Here is a 23,759-nt window from a genome sequence, read left to right on the forward strand (position 1 = left end):
ACGTCCACATTTCAGTGATTATTTCTCCACGGCAGAATAACAGCTAACCCCATTTCATTCTGCACCTTGTCAGTGTTTTTTCCCCTCTGTTGTTAAATACAGTCATCATGGGATTGTAAGATAATTCCAGTTGTTATTGGTCATATTTTATCTTGTATTCATCATGCAAACAGGCCTGATTAGGCTAGTATTTAATTAAGCCAATATTATTCACAAATACAGCAACCGCTGTAAATAAAATCTTAAACAGCATATGGACCGGACCATAAGGTAATAGTTCACCCAAAAAATGAACATGTTGTTCCAAACCTGTATCATCTTCCTTATTCTTCTTTCTTCATATCCAGTTACTTTTGGACAAAGGGAATCAATGGGAACTGTTTTGTCACCAACATTCTTTAAAATAACTTTTTTCCCCTCCATGTTCCACAGAAGAAATCGAGTCATACAGATTTGGATCAACATGAGGATTAGTAAATAATGTTCTTTTTTTGGGGGGGATAGACTATCCCTTAAATGAAAAAATTATGTTATGTATAAAAAAAACGTATCAAATAAAATAAAATAAAAACTGCTGCTTTAAAATAAAATCAAACTGCATAAAATGACAATGATACAAATACTGCTTTTGACAGCACTGATTTTAAATGGACTTCAATTTCAATCTCTGAAAACATACAAGGTGATTTTTTTTCTTGTCTGTTTTAAAATTGTAAAAACTTTCAATCTTCTTTCTAGCCCACTCTTGACTCAGGTCATCTCAGAACCGGCTCATGTCTGTTTCAACAGTGTCAGAATGATGGCACACACACAGAAGAGTTGTGCTCCATTGCTCTGTGATTCACAATCTCCCTCTGCCTTGCATTAAGCCGGTCACACGCAAAATAACAGAGCTAAATGCATTATGGGAGAATCGGTCGGCTGACACCATTTACTAACTTTCACTGTCACAAGACCAAAACATCTGAACTCTTCAACTGCACACGAGTCTGATATTAAAGTCCGATTATTCAAGAAAACATTTTTAAAAAGTGAACATGGGCATGCAGTTTGTAAAGTATACCATTAGAAGAACCTGCTTTGAATTTCCTTTCAAATGCTTTGCTCACTTAGGAATATGTACAAACATACAGTTAAACAAAATTGAAAAACAGGACAGATTGCCTAAAGCATGACACTGTGGAAACTTCTTCTTTCTGTGACTCTTTCACTGCCTCCACTTTCTCAGGGCCACAACACACTAATTGGAGCTCAATTAATGCAGAAACTTCCTAAGCTTCGCTCACTCTGCTTTCAAAGCCAGTACCACACACACACACACACACACACACACACACACACACGGCACATTTGCAACATCTTTCAAACATCTCAGCTAGGGGTTGTGTGACTAGCTTCACTCAACATCATTATAAGCAGTTATTTCCAGCACTGACTGCTACATTAACTACTCCAAACTCAGCACAGAACACAAATGTGCACAGTGAGCGCTTAAAGTCAACATGAACTCAGTACTGACCCAGTTTATCTTATAATGTGTAATTCATCAGCGCACGTTATTCCAGAAAATGTGTAAAATGCAAAACCTTCCTGTAGAAAGTCCGCTTTTGTTTTCTGTTGCTGCTCAACATTTGATTTCTTATTATTATCCATGGTGAAATCAGTTAAGCTGCTTATTTAATTTTTATTTATTTTTTATACCATGATATATTTTTTTCAGGATTCTTTGATGAACAGAAAGTTCCTGTGCCTTCAATTTCAATTTAATGCATTTTTTGCTGAATTAATTGCATTAACACTGATAAAAAAAAAAAAATACACAGACATATATATATGGCTTATTGGTTAGAGAGTTTGACTCCTAACCCTAAGGTTGTGGGTTCGAATCTTGGGCCGGCAATACCATGACTGAGGTGCCCTTAAGCAAGGCACTGAACCCCCAACTGCTCCCTGGGTGCCGCAGCATAAATGGCTGCCCACTGCTCCGGGTGTGTGTTCACATTGTGTGTGTGTTCACTGCTGTGTGTGTGCACTTCGGATGGGTTAAATGCAGAGCACGAATTCGGAGTATGGGTCACCATACTTGGCTGAATGTCACTTCACAAAAAAAATTAAATAAAAATTCTAGCTCCATAGCTTTTATTTAAATGGAGAAGAATGTTCAATTACTGTTCAAACTACATATGACAGATTTAATTTGGAGAAAGAAACAAATCATAAACATACCTTATTCATATCACAAATCTTGTCATACATAACTAAGACATGAGACAGTTTTTTTCTAGTCCATCTAAAACTTTTTTTTTTTACTATCAAATTTTTCTTTAAACATCGCCAGGGGCTGTAGCTAGTCAGCATTTTTTGAATAAATAAAATACAGAAAACAGATTAATTTGCCTAGGCATGATACAATCACAGATAATATATACACTGGAAGGACTCTGTAAAGACAAGCTTGTTCAAATCTGTTTTACATTCACACGCCAGCTGCCACACAAAAGCTCTTTAATGAAATCCTGACCAAAGCTCCCTTCACTTTAAAGACGGTGATGTTGGCTTTACCTTTGGCCTGAGCTGCTGCAGGTTTGGCTTTATCGCTGAACACCTGACTGCGGCGATTCCCTGCTGAACTGATGGACCCTCGAGGAGAACTCTCACTGCCCGCAGTGGACATCCTCGAGGTGGGGCCAGGCAATCTGTGACAGCCAGAGAGCAAAAATATTAACAATATTCACACATTTTCTGAAGATAGTGTGCGTGCTCCTTGTCAGTGCAGAACTTGTGCTCAGTGTTGTTGGTGTTTGCATTGTGATGGGATTGCTAATGCATTAGCAATGCACTATATATATATAAACTAAATATATATATATATATATATATAAACTAAATGTTTGTGCCTTCCTCAGAGTCTCTTGCTTTAGGACCAGTCTTATTCAGTTCAATTCCGGTTCATGAAGCTCAAAAAAAAAAAAAAAAAAAAAAAAAAACATCTCCTCTCCCCAGCAGCAAAAACTCTTTAAATTGCTTTGGTGCACTTTTTCATTTACGCAGTGACGGAGGATCTGTTCAGTGCATCAGTAGTGAATCCCTCCAGCATAACTTAGCTAGCAAATAGTACACTGTGCTTCTGAGGATTGCAACAATAAATAACCCTTAACAATGTATTTATTTCTGCGAAACTGGTGCATTTTAAAAAGGTTTTTTTTATTTATTTTTTTTATTTATTTATTTATTTATTTTTAAGCATTGTGTGCCTTTAAGGTTTAGATATTTAGATTAACACCACAGGTTTATGCAGATGCTGACCAGGGAAAGAATATAATAGAAGTAAAATATTTCGTATATACACATACTATAAATTTCAGGAGTCTAAACCAATCTTAAAATCTAACATATTAAAATAGAGACACATATTGACTTAAAAAAAGAAACATCAATAAAACCCCAGTAAACGCCTCTATGATGAAGATTTGTGATTCTAATGTGACATTTCTCCTGCAGTCCTTTAAGGCCTCATGATTGACACACAAACAGACTAATCTCAGCAAACCATCAAGTCTAGGTAAATGTCACGTCAATGTCATGTAAAATACAGGAATATCTGTCGTGACCTATGCTGCTAATCACATTGCTCTCTATTGTGTTGTCTTGACATTTTCTCATAAGTATGGAAAATAGTAATATTTTCCTCTTGCTTTCATTTCCTGCTTGTCTAAAATGCATCTCAAATCTGTGGAAGGCTTATCTGCAATTATAACCATCCACCATTAGATGGCAACACTGTGTCACATGTTGCTAACAAACGAATGGTGGAATATTAAAGATTGGGCTGATATTTAAACTTGGAATTTTAAATAAGGTGTTTCAAAGTATTTTAGTGTAGTTATCTGAAATGCATTACACGTTTGCATTTCAAATGCATTTACACAGCACTTAGTGACTGAAGGCACGAACACATCATTCACTGAACCCAGAATTACAACCTCAACCTTTCTGTCACACACCACAATTAATAATTAATTTGCTCAAGCAGGGCATCACACAGAGCAGTTATTTTAAAGTTATCACAGCTCACTGAGCAGACACTTCCACTGGGACATGTTATTGTGACATGTAACATCACCTGACAGAGTACACATATTCTGTCTGGCCGGATAGATTCAAGAAAACGTTCACCAAGCCAACCATTGTTTTCTTCTTAATATTTAGAATAAATCTAGTTTATCCATCTATTTAATAGATGTCTCTATCCAACAATAAATCTGTTACATAGATATCTATTAAATATATACATGCATAACATTTTCATAATCACTTATCAATTGCATTCTGTTATATACTTTATTTACTAACTGTAACCACAGTTAAATACTTAAAAATACTTTGCTTTATAATACCCATAAAAATACTTTAATATATGCATTCACATGCACAAAAATGACCTCTACATGCATTAAATAGTGTAATGCACTATTGACAAAATGACACCTGAAATATGGTGCTGGCTATGTGTTTTAATGCAATATACTTTTAAGTTATAGCCTAACTGTTGTTACAGTTATTTATGAAAATATAAGGTATCATTAATGTATGAATTATATATATATATATATATATATATATATATATATATATATATATATATATATATATACAGTCAAATATTTGAGTTTCACAGAACAATCTTGTACACACGAGTAGAATTAGACCACAAAACCACATGCAGAGAGTAAGTGAGGAAGAGGAGGGTGATGACGAGCAGGTGGACAGCAGAGGAACTACACGAGAGCACAGGATGAGAGTGAGAGCACTACCTAGAAGACTTTTTCTGACCAATGGAAAACTTGAGTTTACTGTGAGAGCCATCCCTAGATCGGAAGAAGAAGAGAAACAAGTGAAGAAAGAGAGAGAGAGAGAGAGAGAAAGAGAGAGAGAGAGACCGACAAACACAGAGAGTGAGGACTAACACAACATCACACAATCACAACGCTAAGAGAATGAAAACACATTTAGACAGATCCACAAACAATCCATACAACATAACGCTAGATAGATAGATAGATAGATAGATAGATAGATAGATAGATAGATAGATAGATAGATAGATAGATAGATAGATAGATAGATAGATAGATGTTACCTGGACTGCATCTCTGGCTGTGTTTTGTGTGTGTGCGTCCCATGCGAGGTGGAGGTCAGCTGGGCCGGGGCGCTGCTCTGCTGGCTTAAAGGAGTGTGTGGATGTGTGTGTTGTGTGTGCGTCTGTCTGTTCGTCGTCTGCTGCTGCTGCTTGTATCGAGACAGGCTAAAGAAGAGCCCCAAGATGGCTTTCAGGTTTCCATTCCGGATCTCTATGAGCAAGAGATGTTCAACAACACATTGGTGTTTAGTATGGAACTTGACAGGCACTTTTCTCTCAGAGTAATTAGTAGCAATTAGTAATAGAGCTGCTTAGAGTTCAACTGAACTCATTTCATAATTGATCAACTTTACAATGGTGAGTTACTGAACTGAACTAAATTGAGCTGAATAATGACACAATCATCTTCTGTTGAGCTGCTTTAATTATTTTCCTGTTTATTAATATGAAGCTGCTTTGAAACAATCTGTATCATAGCCCTGTGTAAACAAATTTAAGACAAAGATGGAATGAGGTGTTTGAAAGTTTTTCTGCAACAAACAGCCAATAATATACTAAACTACTCATGCTTTATTAAGTATCAATGTGCGTTGTACAGTCAAAGAAACTTTTCTGTACTCTGTTTATTTTCACCATACGAGGGAAATGTAAAAATCACAACGACAACAAAAACAGTAAAGGAAGACACATTAAATGATAAAGAGGCATTCACAAAAGCACATACACTGTGTGCTGTACTGGTCAAAGTTTTAACCTCATAAATATGCAAATAACCCAGAAACATTAATATTGACAAATGGTTTAGAGATGTAAAATCTTGAAACCGGACTACCCAAATGATGAAACTATTAAACAAGGGTGAAGAATGAACAGTGTGAAACTTGTAACAAGATAACCCCGGTTAAAATAACCCTGGCTTAATCATTTAAAGTGTGAAAAACTAGATCAAAGATCAAAACTGTAATAAAATCTTAGTAAATTAGTATTTAAAGAAACAGTGTTTTTACCTTCAGCTGAAAGTCCCTGTATGTTCACACCTTTGGCTGCCAGGAAGCTCAGACAGGCATCAATGTTCTCGATCTAGAGAGAAATTCAGAGAGATTTATTAAATTCATTAAAATAAAATAAAAATCATGACAACCCACACACATGTAAACACAGAAAGGAGTCATTATCACCTAAAACAAACAGGCCAGGTTAAGTTCAGAACAGATGCTGTGTCTAGATTGAGTTTTCTTCACATCTGCTCTGAGGCTGAATACGTGACTCACTCTAGGAGCTGGAGTGTTATCAGAGAGCATAGATTGGCTGCTCAGTCAAAGCAGTATGCAAAGCCTTTTCTGCCGATCGTTGAGGGCGTCACATTAGCCCCGCTGCTAGGAGACGCTGTCGAGGACCTGACGCTGACCCGGCCGAATCCTAGTGGCACTCAATTCAGAGCAGAAGCATTTCTGATTGGCTGAGAGGAGAGTGATGTAATAGGCTATACTTAAAGGTCAAGTGGATTCTACTAGGAGTATCTCAATGATATTTACCTTACTCTAGGGTCGAGGTTAAACATAATCATGGCCTCCCGTTCTATTTACAGAGACAATATGTACCATATACTTGCATTAATACATTCTTGCCTAGTCTATAAAAAATGACAAAAATTGCATTATAAATATTCTTAAATAAGATTAATATATGTAGTTTCTCAAAACCATGCCATAACTGTATTACCGATCTAACTTTTACGAATACACCAGCCTATAAATAAATAATAAAACAAGTGGCTTGTTCAATATTGGACACTTTGGTTACAGTACACTTAAAAATGTATGAATATCATTGCATTAAATAACAGAACATAAAAAAGTATTATTAATGTTAACGAAAGAAAGCACAAGTGAATACACTTTTCAAACATTTCACAAATAAAGTAGTTTGCTTTGATATACATTGATCACTATTAAAGGTTTTTCAACATTTTCTCATTTTGAAACATTGGTGGAATTTCATTCATTAAGTCACTGCAAAAAAAAAAAAAGGAAAGATAAAAAGAAGATAATTCTACAAAAACTCCTCCCAAAAAGTCACTTATTATGCAAAGAAATTCATGCATTTTTAACCGTGGCTCAGTTGTCCCAATATTTTTGGAGGCCACTGTATAATTAACAGAGCACTGCTTTGATGTATTGCCCATGTTCTGCACTGAAGAGCTGGTCATCTTCCAGGAGTTAGTCAGCACAAGTGTGAGTTATGTCAGACAGAGCAACACATTTCAGCCTCACTGACTGTGTCCCAGTTGCTGGCAGGCAGCAGTTGCTGGCCTTCAGGGTCAAGGGAGATCTAGACATATGAGGAAAGAATCTGCTCTAGATTCCTCTGAGTCTGACCCTTTGAAGGAACCACATCCCTGACGTCCAGGACTAAAAATAACCTTTCTAAATAAAACGATATCTCAGAGAGAGGGGCTGAAATTAATCTATATCCTCTTTCTCTCGGTGAATTGAATCACAAGGCATCAAATTATATGAAGTCAATATGAATGCATTAAGAAATGGGGTGGAGGGCAATTTAGCTGTAACATAAAAACATTGTCTTCTCTGATTGTTTTGCTGCAGGTCATGCATGAGAGCAAACAGTACCCTGAATGACACTCTCATAATAGCTGCATTAAAAACTCACTGGGTCAATAGAAATCAGAAGCTACTGGAATAAAAGCAAACAATAAAAAAAGCACTTAACCAAAACCAAACAAGCACAGCCACAGAAATGTGTTCCTGAAAAACACTAGCAGTTGACCAATATGTGTTTTTCAAAGACCAATGCCAATCTAGACTGGCTAATAAAATGCGTGGTTTATTTTACATAAATAAATAAATAAATGATAAAATAGGATAATGTTTGAATTTTTTTTAAATAAAATTAAAATACTACAATTTTAAGACTGTAAATACATACACGAAACTGTATTCAATGAAATCAACACTTCATTTTACACACTATTGAACAATATATATTTTTTTATTTATTTAAAAATATGGAAAATTTTGATTTGCATGTTGCTAAACTAATCTTACAATACTCTAACAAGCAATCAACGTTGGCACATGTTTTGGATAAAGGAAGCAAATAGAAAAAAAAAAAACTCAAAATGACCAGATATTATCGAAAATATATGAGTCTCTCACTAAAACACAATAATAATGACAAAATGCAGATCTGAGCTCAATGTTAAAGCTTTTTCCAAATATATTAACAACTTGAACACTTGTTCAAGCAAAATGTATATGCTAAAAACTTAATCAACATGTAAGTATTCTTTCTATTGAATAATACTGAAGGCAATAAGGCACAAAGAAGTTAAACAACATTTTGAATTTACTTAAAATCATATTTACTTTCCATTTACAGACTATACGTGGTTGTATGTTAGTCACAACACGTTTCTATCAGAAATAACAATATCAAAGCATTTTCAGTTCTTACTGCCTCTTCCATGTGCATCCTATGTCAAATCGAATTAAAGAAGCCCTTAAAGCAACAAGAGGCACGTTCCTGAAAGAAGAGCGCTTCATTTGTATCTCAGCTCACTGCTTGTTACCTGTGAGAGACTGTAAGAGTGTGTCTGCTCCTCAGCGACTACAATCGTGTTTAAGACAGGGACAGACTGCTAAACAAACAACTTCACACACTCACACACAACTATTGTCTGTCTCAAGCACATAAACGTGCTTATATGCACACATGTGAACATATACCGGATACATATGTAACTCCTCACACATACCGCCTCTGGTTGTTTTTTCCCTCTCTGTCATTATATTTTTGTCACCACTGGTTCTCTAATAAACTCCTCCTAACAGTGGGTTAGAGTTGAGGATAGAGACAGAGAATGCATGTATTTAAGGTGATGATTGACGTGTAGGTCATGTGACAAAAAAGCAGTTTATGAACTGACATGAAACGCTGTATGAAAAAAGAGACACATGCATATCAAGAGAATTACTGCAGAACAGGGTCTTTTTTCATCCGAGGTAAACTTATTCATGTAAGCATGTTTTTACCTTAAGAACAATATTAATAATTAATAACACAATTAAGTTATTCTATGATCATTTTCTATTTAATTTAGATTTGCGCTACTCAAAGTCTAAAGATCAGATTAAAATGATTCTGTTCAATAAACTTTAGCCTCTTGTATTCAATGTACAGTATAATGTCCAAAATTTGTGCCAAACCTAGCATCAATACAGTGTTAATTTCGTTGACTAAATATTTTCGTCATTATTTTCGTCACGAATATATTTTTCCGGACGAAAACGAAACGAAAACTAAAAAAGATGGCACTGATGGAGACTAAAACTATGACTAAATTGATTGACATTATCGTCAACGAATAAAGGACGAGACGAAAATAGACTGTGACGAAAATCAAATCAGCAGACGGGAGAGATGCGAGGAATGAACAAAAGAACCGGCAAAACGGAACAGGCGAGACTGCATGAGAGAAGAGAACCAATCCGAGCCTGACTTATTGAGACGTGAAGCGAAGGTTTTCAGTTTTTAAATGAGCTCCCGGGAAGTCGGCATTCGAAGAGGTGATGTCTAAAAGAGCGACAAAATGTCCACAGCTCACTTCACGTTTGACGACGAACAAAACAAAACGAAGTGTAAAGCACGCGGAGCGCTCATTCGTGGCAAGAACACCACCAATTTGAAAAGACATTTACAGACGAGCCACCCGGACATTTTCTCAAATGTAATTTCACAACGATGTTCTTTTGTTTATTGAGCTAAGCAAAATTGGAAGACTGTAGTGCTTAGATGTTGTAGCATTAAATATTACGAACTGAAAAGTACTGTAAAATAGCCCCTTCTTCAAGTTAGATGAGAGCACAATACTAATACGTAATATTATGATACATACATTTGATTAATACTAATGTTTAGTATATTTTATAATGTTCTACTTGTTGACAATATCACAAATATTTCTATATTAGTCATGTGAAATGTGAATGTTCACATCCTATCATTATACATAATAATCTAGCAATATTGTAGTATTTAAAACATACAATATTGCTAGACAAATGAAAACCTTATAAAATCTTGTTACTTTTTTTATCCACCCAACTTATTAAATATTTACTTGAAATGTATGCACTCCTTGTTCAGCTCAGCTGTAAGCTTTAAGGTCCTGGACCTAACTTTATTTTTCTTTTATTGATGGTCAATTGGCAGCTAGTTATTGTTTACATTATCATGACAGTGTTTGTTGCTGCATAAAAGCTTTTGAATCGAAATAAAGACACAGTTGTGTTGAAATAAAGTTGAATTTGTGTTTTATATATTTTGGTTAAGTTTGTTTCCTATACCAGCTGTAAAATTGTCTAGTAAATCTGTTATTGATTTTAGTCGACTAAAATACCAAGCAATTTTAGTCGACTAAAATAAGACTAAAATTAAAACAAATCAGATGACTAAAACTTGACTAAAACTAAAAAGAATTATAGTCAAAAGACTAAGACTAAAACTAAATTAAAATTTTGTGTCAAAATTAACACTGCATCAATAAATGCACTTCTTTCTCAAAAGCGTAGTTTTGGGCTCTGAATGTTACTGTATGTCTTCATACAATGAACTCTTGCACTGTGAAACAAAAAAAAAAAGCAAGAACATTCAAAAACATCATTAGAGTCGCTATGACCCAGAAGCACATTTTGAGTTATATGCAATAAAATAAAAAATAAAAAAATGAACATGTCACCCTACATTTAAATGATTATATCTCAGCTTTTTTTTTTTTTTTTTACTTTAATGCACTTGAAATGTGTTTTTTCTAGGTCAAACCAACTGATGGAATGCGTAACGTGATTGTTTCATGATATGACCGAAAAATAAAACAACTTTAATATGTTTCCTGTGCAGAAATACATTTTATCATAGTGTCATATGAAATAAATCTCTCTTATTCATGCATAGAATGGTGTTCAAATGTTTGTGGGGGTGGGTAATTTTTTTTTACTCTTTTTGAAAATTCTCTTGCTCACCTAGGCTGCATTTATAATATTTATAATATAACATTATTGTGCACCCACCCAGTTACTCAACAAAAACAATGAATCTCATCCCAACGTGACAGCACTTATCTACTCCAGCCCTCATTCAAATTACAAAAAAAGAAAAAAAGAAATTTAAGAACAACGAGCGTTTAAAGAAGAGGAGGAAAACACAGGCACTGACGGATGCCTCTACAGAAGAACGTGGACCAGGTTTTGATTCCTTCCCTATCCTGAGCACACATCACACAAAAACCCTCCCATGATGATTGACAGCCAACCAAATCAGATTAACATGCCAATCATTCCCCTAAACTAACAAAACAAAAGACAAGAGTATTCAGGAACGTAACTATTGGCTTTCTGGAAAACCACGAAAAGAAAATATTAACTAACTATAGGTGAAAAACAAGACAGGTAAACATCCTGTCAATATGATCTCTGCAATGATTCGATTTATGATCTTTTGTGATAGAGCAAATGACTTAAAGCTGCTCTAAGTGATGTTAACTCCTTGGCTAACGTCCCACAGACATGTGACCAGAGAATGACTCAGCTGAAGCAAGCGTGTTTGTGTTACGACACTGAGATTTCCTGTGTGCTTTAGCAGCCCTGTGTCAACAGCCAATGACATAAATGCTGCAATCTTGTGCTTTGCTTTGTCTGCACTGCTGCTGGGTTAAAGGGGAGGAGGAGATGATCTGAGAGGGATCAGACGGAACGAGCAGGTGTAAAAACAGTCCCAAAGGTGAATGAGAGAATCTGACGCTGGCCCAGACTGCTGAAATAACTATCACATGAACACACAATATCCAGAGGTAACACATATATGGTTTCAATAGAGTAACACTCCACATTTATTTAGGAAAGGTTTAAGCAGTTGATACTGATAGGTTTTTTTTGTCTATATTTTGTTAAAACTCCAAAAATATATTGGTTTGACAAAAAAAAAAAAAAAAAGTTAAATTAATAATAGCACTATTTTTTAAATAATACTGAAAAAAAGTACCAAAAAAGCAGCACAACGGTTTCAAGATATGTTTTTTTAAACACTAAATTAGAATCCTGAAGACTGGAGTTATGATGCTGAAAATTCTGCTTTGAAAACACTATAAATTACATTTCAGAATATTTTAATATAGAAAAAATGGGCATATTTTTAGGAAATAAATGCAGCCTGGGTGAGAATAAGAGACCTCTTTCAAAAACAATAATTAAAACATATATATCTTCCTGCATGACTCAAGTGTATATTAATTTTAGTCAAAGTTTTTAATCAAACTGTAATGAACTGCTCAACCACTTTCTTTTCTGCTCAGCTTTATCAAGCCTCTTATGTAATGATAATTCTTTATTTTTATTTTGATCATTTAATTCCATGTTTCTTCTGAAAATATGATGCAAATAGGCTGTGTACTGCATTTTACTCCCAATCAAATCAAAACTGTCCCATAAATGTTAGCCTATGCTTAGCTGCATCAATATTATGGTCCTCCAAAGTTATAGTGACAAACGTATTCAAATTCTACTCCTCGGTTTTACAATACGAGTCAAAACCCCTCCATTCATTATCTTAATGTGTTTACATATTTAACCATCTGAATGGTGAGGTTAAGTATCCTGTCATCAATTAGCGCTTGCTGTGATATTACTCTGCCCAATGGATCTTTATGCTAATCAACACAAGCGTGTGTATGTCCAGCATAAGCTGTTGCTAGAGAGCCATTCACAGAGCGATGTGCAATTCCCGCACTTGATAAAAACACACAATGGTGATATTTGCATAATGGCTTTGCTTGCACCTGCTTTCAGCAGTGCTTTGCTTCGTAGCTAAAGACACACACGCACACAAACAAATACACACGCTGGAATTTAAACAGCTTTAGAGTGACTCACACACAGGAAGACAGCATAAATACAGAACGCCTGCTGTGATGTACAATTACACATGGATTTATGCACAAAGTCGTACAGTCACCACCGGCTGAGTTTTAGAAGAAGAACGAATTCAAAAGACCCGAGCATTCACGCAGCTACAGAACGAGAGAAAGCTGTCTGCAAAGAAAATAAAAAGAGAAAGAACATGGGAACACAAAGACAGTGTGTCTAAAAGTAGTAAATTACGGTGCAATTTTCTGCTAAGGGGACGAGCTAATTGATGGAGCCAGAGAAAGAGGAAGTCAGGGAGAGATAGGGATGAGAGAGAGGGGTAAAAGAGATCAGCTCCTGCGGTTGGACAATCAGACCCCTGCCACTCAACTTACCCCCATCCCCTAATTTACTGCACCTCTCACATCTGAGAAGAGCAGCAAAACTTTCTTTGTGAAGCTGCTCCAAGCAAAGGTTGGGCTGGGAAACGAGAACAGGTCCTTCATCTGAAAGGTTACACTTTTTTTTTTTAAGCATCAGGATTTAATGATCTCCACAATATTTGGTTTTATTAATGCACTCTTTTATATTCTGGCTATTCAGTTCCATTCACAGAGTCTAAGTGCTAAATGAATGACTCTTGTGAGTCAGCTCATTTCAGTGAATCCAAAACTTGCAGTGAGACCAATGAAGCCCAATTCCTGAATGAATGACTCTTATGAATTTATATTGTGAAACAAAACAGTTGAATCAGAGTGCTTACTGAATTGATCTGATACACTTATTGAACTACAAGTCACAACTTTATTATGTGATTAAAGACATTATGCCGTTGTCATCAGTGGCATTATTTTTTATAAAATATAAATTAATAAATGTATTCAATATGTTACAATATTTTTGTTTTTTTAGTACTGTTATTTAATATATAGTTATGGGATGCCACATATAAAAAGCATGAAAAAACTCATTACAAAATCTGTTAACACTCCTTTTATAAAAATATTATGTATATTTGTTCGCTTGTTTGGGATATAAATGATTACTTTTAATACAATTTATACTAAATAAATAAATAAATTCTATCATGGGTTAAAAAAATATTAAATTTGATAATGCAAAGATAATTTTTGAGAATCAAATCAGCATATAAAAATGATTTCTGAAATTTAGCTTTGTTATCCCAAATAATTTCCATTTATAAAAACAGATATGTGTTCATAAACTCATAAAATTAACAATGTTTATTTTTCCAAACATTTCTTTCTAAAAAGTACTAGAATAATACAAAATTGAACTGTCAAGGAATGTGAATCATTAAATGGAATCAAACAGAATCTTCAAATTCCTCAGGATTCCTATTCTTATCAACTACAGCAGCATTTTCTTTTTACTAAAGCTAGTTGGCCAAAGAATGCAACACACCAGCCTCCAAACCCAACATACTCTGGTTTCAGTTGGGTTTCATCACTGTCAATGCCTCAACAGACCACCATTACAATCAGAAGCTCCAATAACAAAAAAACGCACATATAGACCTCAAGCCCTTTGAAAATGATTCCTTTATTTCGTTCAATCAGGCTTGACAACGCCTTTGTAATCGAGACAAGTCAAAACCAACTGCTGCCCCTGGTTCACGTGTGATATGACCGTCAGCGATACTTAGACTCCTAGGGTTTGTTTTGCTTAGCTTTGGCTTGGCTAAAATAGCTCTTTATGTCTGTAATCTGGCTTGTGCTTCCTCCAAACCTACACATCTACTGATGGGTTTGAGAGGTTTTTCAAGTTTCAGCCAAACTACCCCCCCTTAAACCAGATGTTTATAAAGAGAGACCGCACGAGGAGCAAAAATAACAGTATTAAAGTGCATATCCATAAGCCTGCTGGCAACATCAGCGAGAATCTACTGTATTACACACTGTCACTGGGGTGGTATCCTAAAGTAAAAAATCTAAAAGGTTCATCTTTATACCTTATTTATTCCTAACTGCTACATATTAATATCTTAAAGGTACATACAAGAACTTAAAAAAAGTACATATTAGTGCCTAATGTTTCCCTGGGCAGATCTAACAATATCTCTTAATACACAAAACTGCATTAAAGTCATTATAAAATCACACTGGCAGTAAAAAACACAACCAGAAGGCAATAAAACACAAGGTCTTACCATCTGAGAACGACTCTTGGGGCATCCATTAATGTCCTCAATCTTCTCATTAGCTGTGGTTTCCAAAAAGAGAGAGAAATACAGACCAATTAATTGCTAAAAAAAGAAAATAAGGGACAGATTTCTTTAATTGTAAGCCTCAAGTGCAGTATGTCCTTTCTATGTCTGTGCCGGGTGGATTTTTGACCCCTAATGTGGAAACTAGATCCAGTTTGAGCAACTGTGTGGCAGGGCCTGCTGGGATGCGACTGCTTTGGGGCTTTCCTGAGGGTGACTGCTCTCCACCCTGCATCCCGGCGGGCCCGTCCCCAGCCCCCACCCCACGGCAGCTGAAACAGGCCCGTTCACTCACAGCTGACAACTGCACGCATGGCTACAATGACAGCTACATGCCTGCAGGAATCAATTCACCTCCTGCGCGGTGGGAAAAATGTGTCAGGAATGTGTAAGACGTCAGGTGAGTAAGCATGGAGGACAGATTCATCTGAGACGGCTGAGGAGCTCTCGGACTACCGGAGGACCAACTGGGTGGCCTGGTCTTATAAATAACATGTGATTTAAATATTGTTTTACAATGATATTTCATATGGAAGCCTGTTTCCGCAATAAGAATAAAATAAAAATGGTAACAGGCACCTCATTGAGATGGCGCTTCAAATGTCATATACATTTGAGATATTATTAGTATTTAGTAATTTAGTATAATAGTAATTAGTAATTGACCACATCATTTGCTACTTAATCATTATTTTATCAATACAAAGGTCAAAGTCTACTTTTTGGGGCCACTGTAAGTTGGTGTGAGCTTTAAATGTCCTTATTGTCACCATTTCAAGCATTTTCTTATTTCAAAACTTTAGGGCAAAAGCCATCAGCTCTCATTAACAAAAATATATGTGAAGTATGTCATTGGTTGCATGCAGCATTTGTGTCTGTCAGACAGGGCAGGTCAGATTTCAGCTTCAGCTGGCCAGTGTTTGATTCTCTTGAGATGTAGAAAACACAAGAGGACAAAGTGGGATGACAACAGTGATGGGTCATTTAACACCGCTTCACCCCAGAACACTGTTCAGTGCTTTCTGCTCTTAAGTAACCAAATCCACATCTTAGGAGGACAGAAGTAATGCAAAACTTTACATGTCCATGGGAAGAGCTGCTGACAGGGATCAATTTTCTTATTAGGTTGTACAAAATAGAATAGAAATAGCATACAAAATGGCAATTACAATGAATAAATGAATGAACGAAACAATGTATCATTATTTACAATAGCATAAGTAGTTGTGAAAAGCTGTAAAGTTATATTATAAATGTATTTCTAGTATAATAAATTACATCTTAGTTAAAAAAAGCAGGTTTTTAATTAAAGAGGACTGCTAACATATAAATAGATTATCTAGTAATGCAAATATTATATTATCTATCACATATTTAACTCATTTTAGACTAATCCATAAATTAATCACAAAACGACTGAATTAATTGAATGGATGAATAAATAAATTAGGCAAAATATGTATTTATAATGTCTTTTTTTTTGTCAAATGTAATAAATGCATGCTTTAAACTCAAGAGGACTGTTTAAATCTAAATATATATTCATATAACACATCACAAATTATGTATTTATAATATTTTGTGACTGTAAGAATGTGACTCCTGTTAAATTTTAATTCTAATTTTAAGGGGAAAAATATGACTATCATACATTTTTCCATGATTTACAGAAGACACCCACTAATAAATCTGTATAACAAAGTTTGTACAACAAAATAAAATCTTGTCAGGCATATTTAGGACATTTATTTATTAAAAATCATTTAAAATGCAATGTGGTGTAATCATTTATTTTCTTTAATATATTTTAATAAGTACGCGTCAGAATAAACATGTTGTTTCATTTTTACACGTGTTAACCTATGCTGAATGACATTATCTCAACTATATTTTGAAATTTTATTGAAATTATTTGTATATACAATCGCTTTTGTACACTTTAATTTGATGTAGACACCAAAATGGCACGACCCATGTATGTACACCTTTCAAAGTAATGATTGAATCGACTCGTTATGTCTGTTTTGGAGAGAGTGAATCGCTCACCGATGACCTGGATGATCTCAGCCAGCAGCACGCCGTCGCTCACATCCTGCTGCAGGTCTTTAATCAGCCGCTTGTGTCCCGATCTGGCCAAGTAGTGATTCGCCCAGTCCGTGTAGATCTGTCACCACGAAAAGAGAAAGTTCGTTTAGAAATCAATCCATCAACAACAACAATAACAAAAAGTTTCTCACAACGAAGATTCACGACATTCATGCGAGCGCGACTGCGCGAGGACTGAGCGCCGCGTCTCTCCGCGCTCTATTCAAATCCGCTCCATTGTGCCTCATTCAAGTTATTCAGCACCGATAATGCTCAAATTCTCCCGTCTGACATCACAGAAAAGCCCCTTCGCTGGGGCAGGAGGAGGGAGACCCCGAGGGAGCTTAAATTAAACCTCTGAATGGGTTTGAAAGGAGTCATGTGTTGTTTTGCTGTTTGGAGCGGGTCTGTCCAAAAACATTCCCGGGTCCCCTTACAAGTGAAGAAAAGTGGGAAACAAGCAGTGCAACAAGTATTAAAAAAACAACGGAGCTGCCAAAACCGTCACCTTATTTTGGAAAATAAAGCTTACATAAAAAGCTATATTCCATAAAGCATTTATTAACAAAAATATGACCATGGCTATTTTATACACGTAGTAGCTATTATTATTTTGTAATGTTTCTTACATACCATGATATTCTTTGAACTTACATTTAAATACCATGGTATTTTCCCAATACCATGGTATTTTCCCTTTAAAATCACAATCTGGAATAATATAAAAGCCAATATAGGCTATTACATTGCATAATCAAAGTGAATTTTCTTTGATGTTTTGCAGGCTTTATGCACAATGGCCAGGCAGTAGTCAAACACATTCCCAACAACAGGACTTGAAGAGCTTGTTTTGTGTGTTTGATGGGTAAATAAAGCCTGTGTGCATTACTGCAGTGTTACTCATGTGAGGAATCAGTTTTCTCAATGGGAAAAACAGGTGCACCCCGAGTCCCTGTGCCATCAAAATAAACACACGCTACCCCTCGATCGCTCTCGCTGGAGTCATCTCCACTTAAAACAGCACACAAAGCCCATATAATTATGGAGAGCAATGACCAAAGGCAGTGGAGAAATGTACAAATCCAGCTCATGCTTTGAAGGTTTGTGGGTTAAATGAGTCAGACGTAATTAAAGGTGAGGTGAAGGCAGTACAGTGAAGGTAAACATGCCTTCAAGCAACAAAAGATCGAAGTAACGCAGAGAAAATTACAGATGACACTTGTCTGTCAGACTGAACAGACTAGCTGAAAAACTAATAATGTCATAAAAAAATGTTGGTCAAGATACAAATTGAGTATCTATGCATTGCATTCAGTTTATACAACCATATCAACATTTGTAACAATACTGTAACAATGTTTTTTTTTTTTTTTAATGCTGAACTCACTGATAAAATTTGAACATGTAGAATAACACTAAAACAGTGTTTAAAAAAAGTATGCTAAAAAGTATTTGTTCAACAAAGTAACTATTAAACAGATAAATATTTTAAATATTTATCGTGATTTTCTATATATGTGTCAATACTATGCATTGAAAATGACATCAAAAGTGACAGTACATACATTTAAATAGTGTTAAGTAAATATTTTGAAGTTTCTTATCATTAAACAATCTCTAAAAAGTTTTCACAAAAATAATTAAGCAGCGCATCTTTTCAACATTGATAATAATGAGAAATGTTTCTTGAGCAGCAGAATGATTTCTGAAGGATGATGTGACACTGAAGACTGGAGTATTGATACTGAACATTCAGCGCTGCATTAATTATATTAAAAAATATATTTAAATAGGAAACAGTTATTTTAAAGTGCAATATCGTTCACAATAAAGCAGTTTTTACTGCATTTTTTATCAAATAAATGCAGCCTTGGTGAGCATAACATTTTTCTTTCAAAAAAGCATTAAAAATACTTTTGAACAGTATTGTACTTGTCGAAAAAAAGTATTTATTTATGTGTAAAGAAAATAAATAAATGTCTAAAACGGACTTTTTAAAGTTAATGTAGTGTATGTATCTGTATGAAAGCAGTGTCCATTGGGACATTTTCCTTTAAAGCAAAAAAAATTAAATAAATGCCATCTGATTCAGCACTTATGAGTTATGCATTGAAATATACTGACCTTTATATTCTGAGTCACCGAGGCATGATGCTTCAGTCCCAATGCTGAAAGAATATTGTGACAATCCCTCATCTCTCTCACACACAAAAGCAGCACTAAGAAATCCAGCCCCATACAAATCCTGCTTTGTTGTGTGGATGTCAAACCAGCATCTAGTATTTCTGAGCTTGTGGCTCTGTACAGTCCGCTCTTGACCCGAGCATGAGCTGTTCTCGGAGTTCAGACATGCCTTTAGGGCTGGTTTGTCATGAACGACTCTGGAGAACTGAACAGGTGGCTCTAGCACGCATTTGCTGATGAGTGTGTTTAGCTACCTTGTGTGAGTAAGACGGAGAATATCAAACGGAGTTTCCTGAGTGTGGTAACGTTCAACAATTTAGCAACAGCTGTCACTTGGACTCATCTTAAAGCTCAAGCGTGGAGGTAGAACACTGTTCAAAGGCTCTCATGTCAAACACTAATGACAGGGCTGTTCGTGTTAGTCACAGACTCAATTGTTCCCACAGGCAGAAGCTACACAACATCCATTCAGTTTGACGAGAGAGGTTTTAAATGATGCGGTACTTTGAGGTAATTACAAAAGATGAATTACTGAGGTGAATGTCAGGTCAGATAACTGCCCTGCTAACAACTTAGACAAACATGCATTTCCATGCTTATTCGGGCTGGTTTGCAATAATTTATATTCTGGACTAACTGTTTTATTTTTTTAAGAAACTGAAAATTTTGCAGCAAGAACAACATTTAAGAGATATTTCTTTATCTTTACAGATATATATATATACACACACACACATGCACACACACAATATACATACTGTATACATATATACAATACACATATATACATACTGTATGTATGTATGTATGTATATATATATATATATATATATATATATATATATATATATATATATATATATATATATATATACTGTACACACATACACTTTTTTGTCTGCTTGACTATGAAATTGTTTTTAAAAAAAAATTTCAAAGAGTTTCTGGTCTCCATTAACTTCCATAGTATTTTTCCCAGTAAATGCTGATAGATAGATAGATAGATAGATAGATAGATAGATAGATAGATAGATAGATAGATAGATAGATAGATAGATATTTTAAGTTCATTAATAAATTAACTCAGTTATAAACAATTCAAGAAGTAGTCACTGCATCTGTCTATATTAAAAATGCACTCGATAGAGTGATTCCTACCTCTGACATCTAAAATTACTTTCATCTGTAAAATACAATGCATTGGTTTGTTTTTTCATTGTAGTTTAACTTGAGGATTTACTTGAAGATTTTAAACACAATCATTTGTTCTTCTTTGGAATAACATTAATCTGTGAGACCAGGAATAGAAGAAGTAGGAATATACAAATATTATGCCACTGAAATGATACAGAACATTATTGAAATTTGAGCAGTCATACATAAGTCAATAAACCATTTTGCCATTCATTGCTTTTTACATATAGCTGACCTTTGTGAGAGAGCAATCTCTATAGTCGAAATCTAAACCTCAGTTTCTAATCTAAACCTCAGAATCAAAACCTCAGTCAACACACAAACATGTCAAAAGAGCTTCAGCTCCGCTTGCGGTAAATAGCGCAGTAAGTCTGGACCATATCTATATACCTGCTGCATGAGTCTAAATATACCGTCCCGCTGCTTGCCTACAGATATCAGCAGGAATAGCCTTCTCTCCACAGCCGAGAGGTCTTACCGATTTATAGTGATCGCAGGACAACCTGCTGCGGCGTCTCTCTGGGATGTACATCCTCACGTTCAGAGCCATTCTGTTCTTACAGGTGAAGAGAGCTCATAAACACTGAAGCCCTGAGCCACATTCACGCCTGTAAACAAGTCAGCAGTGTGGGGGATAATTTTAGCAGCCAAATGCATTCTGGAGCATCGCTGAGAACCTTTGCTTCAGATACCCCTCTCTCTATGTGTCACGCTTAGTGTCAAACGCAGAGAGCCAGACATATCAGATTATGACTGCTTCACCTAATAAAAAAAAAAAAAAAATAATAATAATAATAATAAAAAATAAAAAAAACACTAAAGCGTTGAATTTAAAGCGTTGAATAATCACTAAATAATTCAAATAAAAATGTATTAATATTAGAGAATTAATATTGGGATTATAATTAATTATAATTAAGTTATTGTAATATACTGGAATTATACAGTATTTAAATAGTTACTGTATAATATATTTTTTTTAATTACAGAATTACTGTTGAAATAGTACTTTAATATTAAATTTAATCTGCATTATAATTTGCAAATAATCATTTAAAATAATTGTCAATATTTTAAATATGATTCTACAGAGTAAACTGTTATTCTCAATAAAATACTCAACTAAACATAATTAAGCGAGTAAATATAATTAAATAATATACAATATATAAATAATATATAATTGCATTTAATATTATTTAGTAGAACCATATTCATTGTTTATTCTTTATTTGTCTATTTATTTATCATTTATGATTGGTTCAACATTTTCATTGTAATCATTTGTATAATATAATAGTAATATGTTACATTTCCAATAGGAATCCTGTAGATTAACTGAGGATCTGTTCTACTCATGATTGCAACTGACTTTTCTTTCTTTCTTTCTTTCTTTAGTGTCTAACAAATCTTTCCCATTTCTTTTCATCTGAGCAATGATGTCTTCAGTCTGTAGATCTCATGACTAACCCAAATAACAACAGCAAACTTTTATGTAACCAGATGAATGCCTCTTTTCCTCATTCACTATAAACACATTTCTAAAGGTTTACTGTTGAGCTGTTTTTTTGCCTTTTTTTTCACACAAACACACAGAATGTAAATGTACACATACTTAAGCAAACACACACGCACACGTACAGAGAGGAGCAGAGTATGTGGGAGGTCTGACAGCTACTCGAGAGGTGCTGACAACAACCAAGAATGTGTGTCATGGTGGTGAGAAGGGTGACGGATGCTCCACAGACCCCCTCTGCACCTCTCCATCCCGCTCTAAACCAAACAAGTTCTGCCAGTTTCAAAGACTGAGCCTACTGCACTAGATCACGGCAGAACCTCAAGACCTGGCCAGTTTACTCGTATGTTGAACAGTCCTGAGTATGGTTTTGTATGAATCTGAAGTTTAGCAAGGTGTTCTCTCCTGCCATCTGTGTTGTGTGGTGTGTGTCTGGTCCTGATCTGGTGCAGCAGTGGTGTAAAGTGAGTAATTCTGCTCTGGAGTGTCTAGATTAGAGATCTAATCTAATAATGCACACAGCACAGATGCTTCATTTATTTATGCTCCTCTGGTCTTAACCGTCCTACAAATTCAATTTCAAAAGCAAATGTATTCTTTCCTTCAGCTGAGCTTTCCGGGTCACTCCAACTTGACCTTAATGTTCATTATCTCGCAGTCAAGGGGGTCCATTTGCTGGACCTGGTATTTCATCAAAACTGACTATCTGTATATCCTAGATATATGCTTCAATCCATCCATAAAATGACATATACACTGTGTCAGAAGGTGCAGTAGCCATGGGATAACATGAATGTTGAAGTTTGCAGGAAATATATGAACTTCTATGTCCGAGGGATGTGCAGTAATTGCTGCCAAAGGTGGACATATACCAAATATTAAAGTTGTTGTGCTCAGAGCAACCATCTGCATGTTTTATGAACATTATGAAATCAAATCATGTTTTGGAGGTCAATATTTTCAGATCTGTTACCAAGGAACATGTGTCAAGTAATTGATATGTAACACAAAATACATAATGTTTAAATACAGTTTGTCTAAATTTGTCTAAAAAGGGTCATCCATGTCTAATCAACCAAATCTCAGAAAAAATGTTTGATTTGGTTAATGCTTTTTCTAAAGAAAGCCTAGCACAATGCCAGGTAAATGCCAGGTTGGAGTAAAACGAAAACTATCTGGAGTCAAATTACAGGAGCGAGAGCATCAATGGTTCACTTTTACACATACTGTAGATTGGAAAGATTATTAGTAAACCTGTTAACAGTTTAAAATTAGGAGGAAAAAAACAGTTATTAGTTAATAATAATAAAAAGTAGCTTCCTCAACACTGGAGGCTTTGTATTACATCTGATGCTGTGTGTTAACAGTGTATTGTCACACACTGTTCTTTATTGTGTGTAGCCACTTAAGAACAACCCAATGTTAATCATTATCCAGAACTAGGACAGTCATTGTAGCTGGGGTGAATAGATATATTACCCAAGACTGACAGAA

General features: G+C 35.2%; 1 protein-coding gene across 5 annotated transcripts in view; it reads right to left on the bottom strand.

The window, feature by feature from the left end:
* The window catches only part of LOC127961917 (neuron navigator 2), a 175,283-nt gene that overhangs the window by 48,583 nt on the left and 102,941 nt on the right, over positions 1-23,759 (bottom strand). For 3 of the 5 annotated variants that reach the window (XM_052561231.1, XM_052561228.1, XM_052561229.1), the window contains 6 exons: positions 17,333-17,450; positions 15,230-15,282; positions 6,148-6,220; positions 5,141-5,351; positions 4,815-4,868; positions 2,563-2,696 (listed from right to left, as the gene is read on the bottom strand). In XM_052561231.1, the coding sequence (XP_052417191.1) occupies positions 2,563-2,696; positions 4,815-4,868; positions 5,141-5,351; positions 6,148-6,220; positions 15,230-15,282; positions 17,333-17,450 (643 nt within the window). The remainder of the gene's footprint in view (positions 1-2,562; positions 2,697-4,814; positions 4,869-5,140; positions 5,352-6,147; positions 6,221-15,229; positions 15,283-17,332; positions 17,451-23,759) is intronic. The other 2 variants (XM_052561230.1, XM_052561232.1) reach the window with 1 other exon arrangement.

This window comes from Carassius gibelio, chromosome B7 (genome assembly GCF_023724105.1).
Source record: "Carassius gibelio isolate Cgi1373 ecotype wild population from Czech Republic chromosome B7, carGib1.2-hapl.c, whole genome shotgun sequence".
Classification (NCBI taxonomy): Eukaryota; Metazoa; Chordata; class Actinopteri; order Cypriniformes; family Cyprinidae; genus Carassius; species Carassius gibelio.